The following is an 18,417-nucleotide window of genomic DNA, read 5'->3' on the forward strand; positions in this document are numbered from 1 at the left end:
AAAACTGTTTTTTTTATTATTATTATTATTATTATTATTATTTTATTTTATTTATGAGGTATTCAAAAGAAAAGAAAACAAAGCACAGTTACTTGCTATAAAAGTACAAAACATTAGCTTTGGAGTTGATGTAAGAAGTAGGGATATCCAAGTAAATGGAAAACACTGCAAAAAGGTGGTTTAACAGACAGAAATTTACATTTGGGTACAAAAAACCTGACCAAATAAATAGGGTTACTGAATTAAATAAATGACTGAATAAATAAATAAATATATTTATTGCAATTTCATTGGCTGTCAAATAAAACTTTTGAAAACTCTCACACACAACATACAAAAACATACCCTCAGGCCATTTCAGACGTGTTTGACGTTTTGCTTCTGCAAAATTTTAGAAGAATATCTCAGTTCTGTAGGTTCATACAACGCAAGTGAATGGGTACCAGAATGTTGAAGCTCCATAAAACACATAAAGGCAGTATAAAAGTAATCCATATGACTCCAGTGTTTAAATCCATGTGTTCAGAAGCAATATGACAGGTGTGGGTGAGAAACAGATAATTATTTAAGTCATATTTTTACTATCAATCTCCAATTTCACGTTCACATTCTTGTTCACATTTTTGCTGATTGACATTCTTCATGCATATTGCCAGGGAGGAGAATTTATAGTAAAAAAAAACTTTAGTTTAGTTTAGTTGACAACTTTTTTATCCCACATGGGGCAATTAGTAGTAGGGCTTCAGACACAAACAGACAAGAACAGCAAAAGACCACGTGCAATCAGAGGTACAATAAGACCAATCAATTACAACACTTACAAAAGTGTTTTGCATAAAACATAAAACATATTGCAGCACATTTTCTCAATATAAAAAAGACTTAAATATCAATGTATCGCTTCTGAAGATATAGATTAAACTACTGGAGTCATATAGAATTTGTTTATGCTGCCTTGATGTGCTTTTTGGATCTTAAATATGACCTGTTTCTCACCCACACCTATTATATCACTTCTGAAGATATGGATTAAAACACTGGATTACTTTTATGATGCCTTATTGTGGAGAGTAAAAATGTTGGCACCCATTCACTTGCATTGTATGAACCTACAGAGCTGCAGATATTTCTCTAAAAATCACAATTTGTGTTCTGCAGAAGAAAGAGAGCCGTACACATCTGAGATGGTATGAGGGTGAGGACAAGATGAGAATTTGTATTTTTGGGTGAACTATTCCTTTAAGGACAAACATTATTGCTCACTCATTTTTAGTGGCAACAGTGACGTCTTGTGGTTGAAGTGTGAACTGCACTGGATTTTAAGGACATTACCTATTTTCCTTATATTAAAAGGCTTTTGGCGGATGAAACATTTATAAACGATACATCATGCAATTGTTTAAATAATAGGACTGTCTTTGAAATAAAAACATTTAAAATGTGCCTATAAGTGAAAAGCGCCCCTTTCCTTCCGTCCACTGACACGTGTTTCTCTTTCCTCGTCACATGACGGAACTACGTCCTACATGGCTCACAGGTCATGTGATCTGAACACACTTCCGGAACACAACCCACACGACGGTGCAGTCAGAGTGAAAAAAGAAAAACATCAATAAGAACAAACAAGAACATAAACCACTTCAAAATAAGGAAAGGATATGATAATGGTTTGAAAAGGAAGCCTGGCGGATGCTTTTAACGTTGGTTGGTTTGCTAGCAGGTGGCGTTGACCGGGGTCGCAGTCTGGTTTGTTTTGGTTAAATCATAATAAGATAAGAGGTAATTAATTGCACTGGACTGACTTCTGGCGGTTACTTTCCGTTATAAAAACGTGCCATTATCAATACGTTAGTCTGCACGTCTCATCTGAAGCTAATTTAGGTTTTTTACAAGATCTAATCTACCAAACCAAAACCAAGATGTCAAAATATACGACCTTTCCTGATGCCACTGATGATCACAATCCATTTCAGGTAATATTGTACTATTGTGTTTGAAACAGCACACCTGAAAACTGCTTTTTGTTGTTGTTTTCATTTGTGGCCTTGTTATTGTAGTGCAGCATCTCTTGTTATAATGACAGTGATGTCAGACCTTTGACGTAAAGCCCGTGTCAAATAACTGCCATAATAATATGTTATATTTGAAAAATATAACACTTTCAAATAGCTATTTTTTTTAACCAACATCAGTCCTGATCATAACTACCAAATATTCATTCATTTTTAGGATTTAAACCCTTTAAATGACAGTTTGTTTACATAGTGCCACTGTTGTTTTTACACACACACACACACACACACACACACACACACACACACACACACAGGGGCGAAAATGTCATCAATATGTTGGGGGAGACAATAAAAATAACAATTCTCAAGAGCAATTTTTGAAGGGGACACTAAGGGGTTTTTTGTTGTTGCCCCATTTGCATTTGTATTATTTATTTCTTAAACAATTATTTTAAGAATATATCATTATATTATTTACAATACACATATTTTAATGATATTTTAGGGGGGGCCTGACCCCCCACCCCACCGATTTCCGCCTATGCACACACACACACACACACACACACATTTCTCAATACACACATACAAAACACACTCTGACATCCATAACAACACACCCACACAATTTTAGCTGCATCATTTATTTAATTGGCCTACAGTGCTCTAATACAGAGAATAGGGGGAAAGCATGTATTTGCTCCACAGGCTAAACATGAGAAAAATGGCACAACTGGTGGAAAATATTAAACATTTCAATTTTGAAGCCTGGGCTCCAGAATGAAAGCATAATATCATTTAATTCACGATTTTATGCTTTAATGGTACTGGGATCAAATATTGCAGTTTCAATGTGGACATTTTTGCCCTTAAGGTCCTGAGTGCAACTATTTTGTGTACATTTTGTGTATTGTAGATGTATTATAGGAACTGAGGCGGAAATTCGAATTTCCCCCCCAAAATGCACACCTTTGGCAAAATGTATTCCATTGGCATTAACACAATCATAATGACAATAATAACAAAAATATACCTAAGGTCACATAAGGGTTAAAGTAAGTTATGTTATTAGTAGTTTGATACTTCTTAGGCTACATTTACTTGGGTTTACAATGTGCTAATGTTTGTTTTAGCAGCCTCTATCTTTAACCAGTGGCTGCCACTTGTTATAAATTAACTGAAAGGTTTGTTTCTGTGTTCGCAGGATCCATCAGTGACTCAGCATAGCAGTAATACAGGTTATGCCACGCTGGACCTCTACAACCCATTTGACAACAACACCGTTGGGGTAAATATACAGAGATTTTGTGTCTTGGAGTGAGAGAAATTCTTAGTTAGTTTATGAGGATGTTTTCATGTACCAAACTAAAGGGCTATTATATATACATGCCAGTCCTGCCTGATTTAGATGGTTTACGTAAGGCATAATACAAAGCTAGGTGTGCCGTAAATGATTTGAACGCACAACATGGAGGCAAACAACCACCTGACGCAGCTTGCAGGCTGTGAATGAATTTCTATTCGTTGTCATTTTCATTTTAATGAGGAAAAACCACCACTGCAGACATGACAGTTGTTAAATTGTCACTTACATGATGAGGGAAAACCATCCAAAATGCACATCGTCTTGCCGGACAGTTATAGACGCCTTTCATAGAGTCCCTGGTTTCCTTCCCTCTCCCTTCATGCAAAGTATTGCTGAATGCCAAACCATACTTTCCTTACTAGTCCTATGTGTGTGTAAGGGGAAAGTACAGGTGCATTTGTAATTTTATCCAGTTCGGGCTGTGATGATGAACACTGGTGTCTTCTATGTTTTTCTCTAGCACTTAACAATTGATTTAAAGACCGCATTGCATGACTTGAAGTCTGCATGACTTATGATGTTGTTTTTTGTGATGTTACGGTTAATCCCAGCTCTGACACGCATCAGACTTGTGACACTGTATCCGCGTCCAGAGGTAGTTTGCTTAAGCAGAGGCATAAAACTCTCGCAATGTCTCATTACGGAGCACAGCAGAGTTGGTGCACTAAAATAGAGTGATTAAAACCGACTGGAACTGCTAGTGCATTCAAAGATTTTGACGCACATATCCCAGCGAATCAGAATTGAGTGTTCAGAAAATGTTGTTTAATGTATCAGAATTTGTGTTATGTTCTAAGATGACATTCATTCTTTTGTCTTTTTCACTTTTGTTTTTAATGAATAAAGCCACCACCTCCTTATGAGGCAACATCTCCAGCTGCCCCGCCCCCGGCCTCAACCCCAACAAACAGGACCACGCCTACTGAACCCAGGAATTATGGATCCAATGGAACACAGGTGCTCTTGAGTTTCACAGTGGACTGTGACTGCTCATACTTGTTCGCAAATTTGTATAACACTGCAATTATTTTTAGGCATTTGTAGCACTATGTTGATAACCACAAAAAATTATTTGGACTCATCCCTCCTCTTTAAAAAACAAAACAATATTATGATTACAGTGAGGCACTTACAATGGAAGTGAATGGGGCCAATAATTGAAGAGTTTAAAGGAATGTGAAGCTTATAATTAATAAAGTTCTTACATTAATTCTTCTGTTAAAACTTTTGTATTATTTGAGCTGGAAAGTTAGGGTTTAAGGGGATATACTGTAGCTTTACAGCGTCATGGCAACAAAGTTGTAAAATTGGCTATAACTTTGTACAGAAAAGGTTAGTGAATGATTTGATCACTAAAATCATGTTAGCGCATATTGTTTGCGTCTTGTGGCAAAAGTTGGCATTTAAACGTTTCTGGATTGTCCCCATTCACTTCCATTGTGAGTGACTCACTGTTACACAGATATTTTGCTTTTTTTAAAGAAAAGGGGGAACAATTTGTAATTAACATTATGCCACAAATGCTGTCGATTGAGCTTAACTCCCGGAATATTCCTTTAATAACAATGTTAATGCAGCATACTTTTACTCAATATCTGAAGCACTGCATCCTTGTTATTTCTGATGTTAAGCAGCACTTTTAGTATCACTCCGTTAGATCTATGCTGCTGTGATGCAATTGGTTATTGAGAAATCAAAGGGTAGCTTCAAGTTGCAACTATCAAATGTAATGAAGGTTAACTTAAAATGATTTCACTGTATATTCACAGTATATTTGGAATGCTTCAGTATTTCTCGGAACATAAATAATATGATGGAATTGATTTAAATAAATGTTCTTAATATTGCAGGTGATAATCCATCTTTAGATACATGAGTCATACATAGTTACAAGATATCAGATATGTCAGCTTTAATGTCATTTACCCACAATCCAAAATTTACACCCACCAAGTGCCAGTTGCTGGTAATTTGTTTTATTTGGCCTATGAATTTCACAGTGTGTCAAGTAGGGCTGGGTATTGATACAGATTTCCCAATTACAGATTGGATTTGTTTTCGATTCAATATCGATTCATATGTGCATATTTCAGTCATAATGTCACTTTTGCTTTACATTTGAAAGACATTGTTTCCCAGCTAATGCTGTTAATTATAGGGGACCTTCTAACTAGGTACATTATGAAAATATTAATTTGACTTAATATATTTTATTCGTTTTGTTAGCTTTTAAAAAATGAACACATCAATGTATTCAATCATTAAATATGATATTATACTGCATATATTATAATGTTTTCATGTTTATTGTTTAATTGCAGAATTTGTACTGTTTACAACTATTTACATTATTTTGATACATTGATTCCCAAACAAATGACTCGTTTGAGCAGGTTCTTTTTAGAGAATCTAACTACGGAGTTACCAGTTTTGTATGATTCCAGATCAAATGACTCTTAAGAGCTGGCTCTTTTAGTGAATCAATAAGACTTGTGCATTTGTCGAAGCCAGCTGAATGAATCTGACTAAATTAATTGACTGAAATAAATCAAGAACTGTTTCACTGTTTTTCAATTCACTTTTCAACATGCATTCAGTATTGTTATTGAAGTTGAAAATTAAAAAAATGCATTTATTTTACTTTTAGATTATGTAACCTATTACTTTTGTATTATCATTTTTTTTTAATATTTTCTCCCCAATTTGAAATGCCCAATTCCCAATGTTCTCTCAATCCTCATGGTGGCACAGTGACTCGCCTCATTCTTGGTGGCGGAGGACGAAACTCAGTTAACTCTGCATCTGAGACAGTCAATCCGTGCATCTTATCACGTGGCTTGTTGAGAGCGTTACCGCGGAGAATGGCGTGAAGGCTCCACACGCGCTATGTCTCCGCGGTAATGCACAACTCACCACGCGCCCCACAGAGAGCGAGAACCACATTATAGCGACCACGAGGAGGTTACCCCATGTGAATCTACCCTCCCTAGCAACCAGGGCAATTTGGTTACTTAGGAGACCTGGCTGGAGTCACACAGCACGCCCTAGATTCGAACTCTCGACTTAAGGGGTGGTAGTCCACATCTTTACTCGCTGAGCTACTCAGGCCCCAACATTACTGTTTTATTAACAGAAAACAGTTATGCATTTCATACTTTGTCCATTCTCTCTATATATTTCTTTTTTCTCTTGCAGTCTGCAGTGAATGCCACCACAGCAGATCTGTTGAGGAAACAGGAAGAACTGGAAAGAAAAGCAAAGGAGCTGGAGAGAAGAGAGAGAGAGCTGGATGCTCATGCTCTTGGCTCTGGAGCCTGTGAGTGAAGTATAGACGGGGAAAGTTACTTGATTTTTGTGGTTTGTGTTGGAGTTTGCCAGGACAAGTAAATGAAATGGCTTCATGCTGCTGGCATCATGTCTAAAAAAAAAAGTGCTAATCTAGGGTTTGTTTTTGCCCTTTATATCCTGGTGAATAAGACTGTAATTATAAAAATAAGGTGTTCCTAAATCATCACTTTTTCTTTAAAACAAATCCTCTAAGAACACATAACCTAACAGGCCATGACTGTTTATATTTTGGATCAGGATCCATGATGGCAGTATAAACAAAGATGAGGAAGACAACTTGCATGAAATCTGTGATGCAAAAATGTCAATTTCAGTAGGTCATAATTCACAAAATTCTGCACATCCCTCCCCCCTTGTCTAGCGGTTATTTTTGAAAGGGACACAAGAAGTTGTTTGGAAGATGTGGATTTGAAGGTGCAGAAATGGATGAATCCAGAACAAGAGAGGAGGGGACAAAGAAACTGAACTGTTAAAAAGATGACAGTGATGGATGGATGGTATTTGCAGAGGAGTAATATTTAGACCTTGGCAGTAATGAACAAGACATTAATGGAGTGATGCGAGCGGATGTGATTAAAGAGTATGGAAATTAATCTCTGTCTCTCTTTCTCTCCAAGCTCGTCAGAATAATTGGCCCCCGTTGCCCTCCTTCTGTCCGGTGGGACCCTGTTTCTATCAGGACATTAATCTGGAGATTAGCCAAAACTTCCAGCGCACTGTCACCACTATGTATTACTACTGGATGTGTAAGTTTGTCCACTTAGGCATGTCTTTTACAGGCATGTTGGTCATCTGACTGTTTGTATCTGTTTCTTTTAAATACTTTTATTTAATTGAATTCTCAGACATCCTAAGCAAACACGTCAGTAATGGGAGTCTCCCATATATTGATATACTGATTAAACGACCTACATCTATCCATTTTAGCATTATCGCCATCAGCTGACAATCAGCATTATTCAGTGTTTTTTTTCTCCCCTTTCCTCCCCAATTTGGAATGCCCAATTCCTAATGCGCTCTAAGTCCTCGTGGGTCGTAGTGACTCGCCTTAATCTGGGTGGAGGTGGATGAATCTCAGTTTCCTCCACGTCTGAGACATCAATCCACACATCTTATCACGTGGTTGTTTAGCGCATTACCGCGGAGATGTAGCATGTGTGGAGGCAGCATCCACACACAACTCACCACGTGCCCCACCGAGAGCGAACCACATTAGTGACCACGAGGAGGTTACCCCATGTGACTCTACCCTCCCTTGCAACCGGGCCAATTTGGTTCAAACCTGATTGGAGTCACTCAGCACCCTGGATTCCAACTCGCAACTCCAGGGGTGGTAGTCAGCGTCTTTACTCGCTGAGCTACCAGGCCCCTGCATTATTCAATGTTGATTTCAATTTCACCTAACGGTTCAAGTTCATTAATGATTCAATTTACATTTCTTTTTATACTTAAGAGTAATTGCGCCTTACTATATAGTTATAACACAGTACAAAAACAATACCCGTTTAGTAAAAGTTATTTTTCTCCTAATCAAATGTGTATCTTTAACATCCAGTGAGTATTTACACACATTTAAAGGGATAGTTCACCCAAAAATGAAAATTCTCTCCTCCTTTACTCAACCTCATGCCATCCCAGATGTGCATGACTTTATTTCTTCTGCAGAACACTAACGAAGATTTTTAGAAGATAATTTAGAAGAATATCTCAGCTCTGTAGTTCTATACAATGCAAGTGAATGGCGACCAAAATTTTAAGCTCCAAAAAGCAAATAAAGGCAGCATAAAAGTAATTCATACAACTCTAGTGGTTTTATCCATGTCTTCAGAAGTGATCTCATTTATTTAGGGTGATAACAGACCAAAATATAACTTGTTTTTCACTATAAATCTTGACATCAGTGTTCTCTTTTCAAGCTCGATTACACTTCCTGCGCATGCATCAAGCACAAGTAAGTGTAAATGAGCTTGAAATCATGATCGTGCCTAGAGACTGCAATGGCAAGAAGATGTAGAGTGAAAAGGAGTTTTATATTGGTCTGTTCTCACTCAAAATGTATTAGATTGCTTCAAAATTAGTGCTGTGAAATAATTTGACAAGGAATCAGTTCTCTCTCTAGCATTCTGCTGGGGAGAGCATTTTATATAACCTGCAGCAGTGCTCAATGCATCATATCATGAACAAGACAAACAGTCTATCAATGTATGAATCAAACTCACTCCGAATGTTGAGACTGTTTGCCATTAATCGTATTTATTAGCCCATGTCAAGTTGTCATTTTTATTTGTGTAGCGCTTTTCACAACACACATTGTTTCAAAGCAGCTTTACAAAATTCATGCATTAACAGAAGATAAAACTGTAATATCTATAAAGTCTTAAAGAGTCATCATTGAGTAGTTTGATTAATTATGATTGTACATTTTTTATAAAAATAAATAATTAAATAATAATTGTATTTTGAACTCCAGTGAGCAAGCCGAAGGCGACTGTGGCAAGAAACACAAAACTCCATAAGATGTTGGTTAATGGAGAAAAATACCCTTGGGAGAAACCAGACTCACTGTGGGGGGCCAGTTCCCCTCTGACTAACAGCATGAATATAATACCAATATTAGATATATACGTGCAGTGCAAGTCATGGTTTAAAATGTTTAAAATGAGTTAGTGTGAAGGGCCAGTTGTCTGTAACCATAACCATAGACATATCCATGTCTGTGGTTACAGACAAATTATATAGAACAGTGAAATCGCTCACAGAAACTTTTAACCTCTACACAGTCTTGCCTGCATTTGACTCCAGTATCCCACGTTCACAGCAGATGGATGATGTGAGCTTCACTTCCTTCTATCTCATCGGTAGTCATTCCTGAATGTCACTCGTCGTTTGCATAGAGATGCGGTGCACTCTTGGGCTGGGCGATATGTAAAAAATATTTGAATGATTATCGCCTTTAAAAAAATTGCGCGATATACGGTTATATCGTCAACCCCGCTGCCGAGGGTCGTTGAATATTTATTGATTTGGCTTTAAAAATTTAATTAATTTATTGAAACACGAAACAAAGACATTTCTAAATTTAAATTGCACTTTAAACTAAACAAAAAGATCAAATAAAATAAAGAAGTGGTCAAAAAATCTTATTTAACCACTTCCCCATATCCAAAGATTTACCATCTGAAGATCAGAGCAGCAAAATGTGAAAAATTACTAATAGCCTAAAGATTAAGAACTAAAGACTATTATAAATGTAAAGACAATGATAATCAAAATAAATAAGCCTAATAGATTCCCTTGTGTTCACAAAATAATGCTGCCAAATTTGTGTTATTGAATTTGTGTTTTGGTATCACAGTTAATGCTGCCTATAGAAATTTTTAGTTCTAGTTGAACGTGTCTTGTATTATTTTATGATTTAATCACTTTCGTCTTTGTTTCTTTAATACAAAGATATATATTATTGAACCTGCAGAGTTGCGTTGCACAATGTTAACCACAAACTGGTTCGTGGAAATAAAGTGAACTAAACTCACAGCATCTCCTGAGATGATCAGAGATCATTTCCAGCATTTTTATAGACGACATTATTATTGCAAACTGTTTTCAGACAAATGAAACTCTTTAAATTCACGGTGTGTTTCTTCAAGCACGTGTCTTTGTGACTAACAGCATTTCTTGTCATGTGTCACTCCGAGACGTCTTACAGGTCAACTGCCTGTTGCGGGTAGATGAGCAAAATTAACCACGCATGAAATACATTTGGACAAGAATCTTGTGAATTGGATTCAGCCTCGTTGCATTTGGCGGGTGCTGGTTTCACACCCTGGCCACTGTTTAATATATTTGCTGACTTCCCAGATCCATGGTTTTGGCATTTCCCAATATTGTTGATCATCGTCTGTTAATTGAGTGTCACAGTCGGCGATATCTGGCAACATTGTCATATCGCCCAGCCCTACTGCGTTCCAATCGACCGTTAGGGTCCTGCGAACTAGACTTCACACGATATTCAGCCATCTTATATGATATTCCATTCTGAAAGGAACGTTTATGTTCATTTAAGGGCACTTCAAAAGGCATAGGGAATAAATGAATATTGATTTCACAGTTTTATATTGAATGTCGGGGGCCTGGGACAAGGCTAAAATAACAAAATCATGTGTTTTAATGTGACCTTCATAAAACAAAAAGAAAAAGGTGGAAATCTGTTAGTTTGAGGGAAAAAAATCAACCGCTGGCACATGAAAGCATCCAAAGATCAAGAAACACCCAATAATGAATTTCAAGTGAATTTTGAGTAAATATTGTATAAAATAACCACCCTGCTCTCTAGATATTGGATTGGCCTTTAAAAAAAAACCCCACTTGTTCGACCACTACTTCAGTGTGTTACTTTGCTTGCCTGTCTGTAGTTTTCCTTTGTATTAATCCCCACCTTCCCCCCTTCCTGTTCATCATTTTTCTCTCTCTCTTCTAGTCACAGCATGCACTTTGCTCTATAATTTCATCTCCTCCTTGGCTATGTTCTGTGTGGACACCACTGGTAGTGGAGTGGGCTTAGGTCTTGCCATCCTCTGGACTATCCTCTTCACCCCCTGCTCCTTCGTCTGTTGGTACAGGCCTGTTTACAAAGCCTTCAGGTACGTACTGCTTTAGATTCCCGCTCAGGTGCGTCTCTCAAGACACCAAACTCTCATGTGGACATAGATATGTATCCAGTAGTGATGAAACTATAACGAACGCATTTAAACAGCAGTGCTAATTTTTTATTCTTAATTTTAGGTATTACGGTCATTTAAAGGCATTAGTTGCCAAAGCTTTGGTGTTAAATGAATATTTCCGGGTTCAATACAAGTTAAGCTCAACCGACAGCATTTGTGGCATAATGTTGATCTCCACAAACAATTACTTTGCCTCATCCATCATTTTTGCTTTTTATTTTTTAAATAAAAGGGAGGTTATATTGAGGTACTTACAATAGAAGTGAATGGGTACAATATTTGGAGGATTTAAAGGCAGAAATTTCAAGCTTATAATTTTATAAAAGCACTTACATTAATTCCTCTGTTAAAACTCTTATTTATAACTTTTGATCAACATTAACTTGTATCAGTATCAACAGTACATTAACAGTATAAAACCTGGAATATTCCTTTAATTTTATTAAATGGTTGTTGCCATGATATACTTTTGGTAAGAAGACATGTCCTGTGATGTGACATGCTACATGGTATCTAACGTTTTTTTGTTATTATGCCTGCAGTCTTTATGATGTCCTATTCATTTTAGAGACTTTGGTACTTTGTATTTTTAGAAATGTATTTGTTACACTTTATGACCAAAAATGTCATTAAAAGTATTGAACATTTTGAAAAGAAATGGTGACCAGTCACAGCACCTAAAATATACACTTTCCTTATACATTCATACACATTTTAAGTGTTGGTTTAAATGTGAACCAACACATTCTCAATAAATTTGGCATATCCAGCTATAATCATCCTAAACTATTTTTGATAACATTTTGCTATATTTACCTTTTTTTTTTTTTACTAATATAAATATATATATATATATATATATATATATATATATATATATTTGTCACACCTCACAACCATTTAAAATGATCTTGTGAAGATAAAAAGGTGTGAGTGGGGGAATGGTGAAAAACTCACAGCACCGAAAATATACTTGAATGCCAGTTGATAGCAAAAGAGCAAGGCACTCAATCTCCAATGCAGAGTGTTTATTTCATAGGCAACAAAACATTAAAAAGCCAACGCGTATCGGCAGGCTAGCTAGTCTGACTAACTAGCTATTGGAGATTGAGTGCCTTGCTCTTTTGCTATCAAATGGCATTTGATGTTTTGACAAGAACCTCATGTGGCAATGAGCACATCTCCTCAGGATTCTTTTTGGATACATTTTAAGCCTAAGTAGCAGTCTTTATTTTCTATACCTAAAATATACCGTTTCATTACACCTAAAATCTTCATGTTGATTTAAAAACTGCTCATGGATGCCTTGAATTGGTATCATGTTGAATTTACTTCTCAGACAAAAGTGGATCTGGAGCCATTTTATGCTTCTCTTCTATTTTTCTCAACAGGAGTGACAGTTCCTTCAACTTCTTTGCATTTTTCTTCGTATTTTTCGCCCAGATGGTCGTTTACGTTATCATGACTATCGGTATCCCTGGCTGGGGCTTCAGGTGAGCGTGACAAAATAGACATGCTTACTATTAGAGTTGTTTACTTGAGTCCGGGCTTGTAATTAATGATCTGGAGACCAACTATATCCATAAGTGGATAGCTGCGACCCTGATGTTGACTCATCCTTCTTCTTTGTTTTGAAGGTTAAAATAAGCTTAAAATATTGATGTAATGGCTTAATGATGGGTTTACAGCTGTAATTTGAATTCAGATTCATAAACTGATTCACTCGAACTTGGACTCTGCAGTTATGGACTCCGTCTCGAGTCTTGACCCAAACTTGATTGGTTAAATACCAAGGCCTAGTCGCAAGAAACCCCTTAAGTTACTGTAAGACTACCCCTAGCTATAATTGTAACAAGAGTTTTCTTGACTCAGGGAGGTTTTTGGTTTTTTAACTTGGAGTCGACTAAGGTGGACTCAAGCCCAAAACTACTTGCTATAACTTTAAATTTTTTATGTACCTCTGTCAGTTGCATTCTATCATTTGACCACATACTTGATCTTAAAATCCTCTGAAATTCTCTTTCTCTCCTCTTCATGTCTCAGCGGATGGATTGTGAGTTTGGCCGCTCTTAAGGTCAACAAGGTAGTTGCTGTGATCATGATTCTGAATTCAGTGCTCTTCACCGGTCAGACAGCCATGGGAGTGGTGTTGCTCAAGAGGGTAAATCACATCTTCAATAACAGCAGCAAATGTACCTCTCAGGGTTCCCACGGTCATGGAAAACCTGGAAACATCAAAGAACATCATAATTGTGAAAGTTGTAAATTAATAAAATCTTAAAAGGAATAGTTCAAGCAAAAATGAGAATTCTCTCATTGTTTACTCAATGTCGTGTTGTTCTGTACCTAAAAAATACACATCTTGTGCCCAAACGTCATAATGTCATTGCGCATGAACCATTGAGGTTTGATGTGATGTTGCTCACAAGCCATAGTGATTTCAGAATTGTGAGTGAATCGTTTATAAATCATTTCACAAATCGGTGAATGATTCATTAGTGAATAGGTCTGAATTAGAATTATTATCAAAAGTCTTGAGTGGAGACATCATTGAGCTTCATTGGCCAAAAAGTGTGGAAACCCTGACCTGTACTCATCCATTAGCATTACACCAAAAGTACACTTAGAAATAAGAAGGTTTAAAACCTTTGTGTGTGCTCGATTTGAAAGCATTCAATAAAGCATTATGTCTGCTGCAATGGGTGCAAGATTGATTGTCATTTAGGATTCAGCTTTCAGTGTGTAAATGCACGGCCATTGCAGAACGGCAGCTGCATTTTCATGTTATTGTTGGGCCACATCTGGATGACTGCTTTTGGATTTTGCCAGAACACATCACATTCATCATGCCCTTGAGTTCCTTACATTCTGAAATAAATACTTTGATGCTTAATAATATTTTGTAATTCAGGTTCTCTGTTATAGGTGAGTCTGGGGCTAGTTGTTACACTTTTCTTCAGTGAATGTTTTTCAGAGTAGGTTTATTTTAATTTTTTCACATACCTTAAAGGTATAGCTCCCCCAAAAAATAAAATTCTCATCATTTACTCACCCTCATGCCATCCCAGATGTGTATGACTTTCTTTCTTCTGCAGAACACAAACTAAGATTTTTAGGAGAGTATTTCAGCTCTGTAGGTCCATACAATACAAGTGAATGTTGGCCAGAACTTTGAAGGTCAAAAAAGGACAAAGGCAGAATATGACTACAACTGTTAAATCCATATCTTCAAAAGTTATATGATATGTGTGGGTGAAAACAGATATTAAAGTCCTTTTTTACTATTAATTTCCACTTTAACATTCTGGTTTTGTTTTTGGCGATTTGCATTCTTTGTGCATATCGCCACCTATTGGGCAGAGAGGCGAATTTAAAGTACAAATGATTTTGATCTGTTTCTCACCCACACCTATCATATCATTTCTGAAGATATACATTTATATATGGATTACTTTTCTGTTGACTTTGTGCATTTTTGAGCTTCAAAATTTTGGTCACCATTCACTTGCATTGTATGAACCTACAGAGCTGAAATATTCTTCTGAAAATCTTAATTTGTGTTCTGCTGAAGAAAGAAAGTCATACACCTCTGAAATAGCATGAGGGTGAGTATATGATGAGAGAATTTTCATTTTTGGGTGAAACGTGTTTTCCACTACTGCCCAGCAAAAAATATATAGTTCATTTAACACACATTGGCATTTAATGACAACATGCCCCAATAGCGAGGCATTTCAGTAAGTGTTTGAAACCAACTTCTAGAGAAAATATACATTTGTGTAATTTGACTTTTGACTCAAAGCCTTATGCTTGGATATAGATAAGATATAGTCCTTTTGACAACTTTCCTATGTGACTACTAGCTCCATTCTCTCTCTTTTTAATTCAGCCTTTGTGTCTTTGATATTCATTAGACAGGAATTTCTGTAGTTTTAAAATGAATAAAACTCACCGATTCATTTTAGTAATTTAGGTTGATATATGAATGATAATCTTGTTTATTTAAAAAAAAAAATGTTTTACCTCCTCTCAGGTTCATTCTATGTACAGGAAGACTGGGGCAAGCTTTGAGAAAGCCCAGGCAGAGTTTGCCACTGGTGTGCTTTCCAATCAGGCAGTGCGCCAGGCAGCTACCAGTGCCACCGTGTCTGCTGCACAGGGTGCCTTCACTGGACCCCGGTAGAGAGCTGGATGGGCAGGAAGAAATGAGGTTTAAGAACCTGATTGATTCCGCAACCTTAAGACATAGTGACATATACTAGCACTCCTCGACATGGCCTAGTTACAAACCAACAAATTCACACTTAGCCTAGACCCCACTTGCATGTATGACAAGATAAATGGATGCATAATGATAGTAATGCAGCATTGGAAACTATTGGAACTCTGTTTGTTGGCCATGCTGAGCACTTCACCACTACTTCGAACAGAGAGGAAGGATCTAGGAGTTCATTAATTTGAGAATAGGGTTAATGGATATGCTCTCTTATCATTGTCAGGATAGAAAAGTCAAAAGGTGTACCAAAAACTTTACTGATAAATACCTAAGAACCCAGGTTTAGGCTTCCAATTCTAAAGGGATAGTTCACCCAAAAATGAAAATACATTTACTCACCCACATGCTGTTCCAAACCTGAATGACTTTCTTTAATCCATGGAACACATAAGGCAGATTGTGAGGGGCCGACAGCCTCAGTCGCCATTGACTTTCATTGCATGCTTTTTTTTCTTACAATTGAAGTGAATGGTGATTGCACTGAATGGTAATGATTAAGGCTAACATTTTGCCATGTAACTCCTTTTGTGCTTTCATTTTTGGGTTAACTATCCCTTTAAGATCTCTGCAGCTTCTCCAATGTGTATAGTGCAGATTCCAAAAAGATGTGCCACCGTCAGATTTTCCTTTTGCCTTTAATTTGTTCTTCATATGTAAATAGATGTACATGGCAAGGAAAGTAAATATTTCATTGCTCTAGAATGGAGGTTACTCGGAGCCTGTGAAGTTTAAATTGCCAAACTTTTTTTCTTATATGTAAGGGAGAAATCCCAAATCATATTTTAGAGTTTCATAATTCACTTTATCAGTGTAAAGGTGGGTGGATTATTTTTGCTTTGGTTAACTGACCTTGATTTATATAAAAAGCATGCTTAACGTGTTGATGCAACAACAACTACTGTATGTACCTTTTTGCTGTGATTCGTGACCCAGGTTAGGTCAAGCTCATGAGCTAAGATAATGTGTGCTTTGAAAACATTATGACAGCTGAACCTAAATATGAAATCATGAAGATCAAATGTACAAATTTGCATATCAAATGTGGTAGCGGACAATGGTGCGGTTATCTGTGGCTATAATGTTTGTGTTGCTTTTGTGATTAGTATTGTTTGTTTGTTTTTCTGTACACTTCGATCTAACGTTTTGTCTAACGTTAATGTACCTAAATGAAAGTATTACTTGGTTGTTTTTATTATGTTATTGCTGCTGTATGTTATTGCCATAAGTGTCACAATGTTCTTTGTTTTATTAAAGTTCCTGAATACGCATCTTGCACACTGAAAACCCAAATAAGTTGACTGTACTCAATTGATTTGAGTAAACTTGCTCTCCCAATTGGATTGAGTAATGACATCTCCAAATCCTGTGTTATTATGTTAACTTAACCGTGTTCATATGGAATGAACTTAACTATTTAAGTTAAAATAATTAGATGCAAGTAGACTAAACTCAGATATTCTATTTAAACATTGTTGTTTCTACTTAATTTTAGTTGAATTGACTCAAATTTAGGTCATACAATAACACAGCTCAAATAAAGAAGATTATAATCGATTCTAGGTCAATCATTAAAAGTAATTCTCCACTGAAAGGCATATATATCTGTATTTCTGTTACACATGCTTAAGGTGAACTGAAATAAAGTTAATGGGGTCAAACTTGAACAAAGGGGACACAGATCACCCTAATGGTAAATAATTATTTGCAATAAAACAAAATACTTCAAAAGAGCTAAGAACCTCTATGAATTTTTTATAACTATTTAAATGCCCCCATAAATTCCCTTTGACCAAGGAAACATAATTAAGTAATTCAAGTGCAAGGGCCTCAATGTACTAAATCATTTGAGTTATTAACGCTTGCTATCTTAAGTCTATAGATTTTTAAGATAAATAAGTTCAAGGAATTTATGAGCACAAAAATTGACATTTCAAGTAATGTTTAATTAAGGCAACATGCTTTTCCAGTAATAACAACTTTAGGGTTTACAGAGTACTGTTTGTCTTAAAAAGGTCATAACATGAGGAATCAAATTTCCCTTTGTACTCATTGTACTATAAAAACATACTGTAATTTTCAGAACTCAAAACTTCCTCCTCACTGCAAAAAAGAGCAATTGTTGAAACCAAGCTGCTGTAACGGTCCTGCTTGGCATGAGAGGCTGGCACACTAATGAGGAGTATACTATAATTACGTACCAGCTGGCTCCTGTTACACTCACCCCCCTAAACCTCACTCCCATCCGGGTCATGGCACCACTGTAACCAGTCTAGCTCAAACTGCTGCAAGTGGGATTCGAACCGGCGTCTCCGACATGAGAGGCAGGCGCACTAACGAGGAGGCTAAAGGCTACAGCCTCTAGCATTAGATGCTAGTGCACCTCTTGAGGCTAGAGGAGTGAGGTTTACGCACACTGCACAGCTATCACATACCAGCTGGCTCATGTTACACTGCCAAAACAAATTGTTCTCTACATCTTCCACATTGTGATGTCACACTGTGGTAGACATTTGCATCTGACCGCCTCCACAACAACACATCAACGCCTACTTTATTACTTTTGTAGCCCTGCCCAGCAGCAGTGAGCAGTGAGATGACAGGTCAGTCAACAGCAGAGAGACAATCATAACAGTGGACATTTACTGTCAAGTCTTAAAGGAGATGCAGCACCAAAACCAAGCATTTCTAACA

At 36.8% G+C, this 18,417-nt stretch overlaps 1 protein-coding gene across 1 annotated transcript; it reads left to right on the forward strand.

The window, feature by feature from the left end:
- Positions 1 to 1,553: 1,553 nt before the first annotated feature.
- LOC127650603 (secretory carrier-associated membrane protein 3-like) lies at positions 1,554 to 17,343 on the forward strand. Its single transcript, XM_052136115.1, has 9 exons — positions 1,554 to 1,973; positions 3,220 to 3,303; positions 4,228 to 4,338; positions 6,577 to 6,697; positions 7,347 to 7,475; positions 11,207 to 11,369; positions 12,842 to 12,943; positions 13,494 to 13,611; positions 15,484 to 17,343. The coding sequence occupies exons 1-9, from the start codon at positions 1,920 to 1,922 to the stop codon at positions 15,631 to 15,633; spliced, it is 1,032 nt and encodes a 343-aa protein (XP_051992075.1). The 5' UTR covers positions 1,554 to 1,919; the 3' UTR covers positions 15,634 to 17,343.
- Positions 17,344 to 18,417: the final 1,074 nt, after the last annotated feature.

This window comes from Xyrauchen texanus, chromosome 10 (genome assembly GCF_025860055.1).
Source record: "Xyrauchen texanus isolate HMW12.3.18 chromosome 10, RBS_HiC_50CHRs, whole genome shotgun sequence".
In the NCBI taxonomy this organism is placed as follows: Eukaryota; Metazoa; Chordata; class Actinopteri; order Cypriniformes; family Catostomidae; genus Xyrauchen; species Xyrauchen texanus.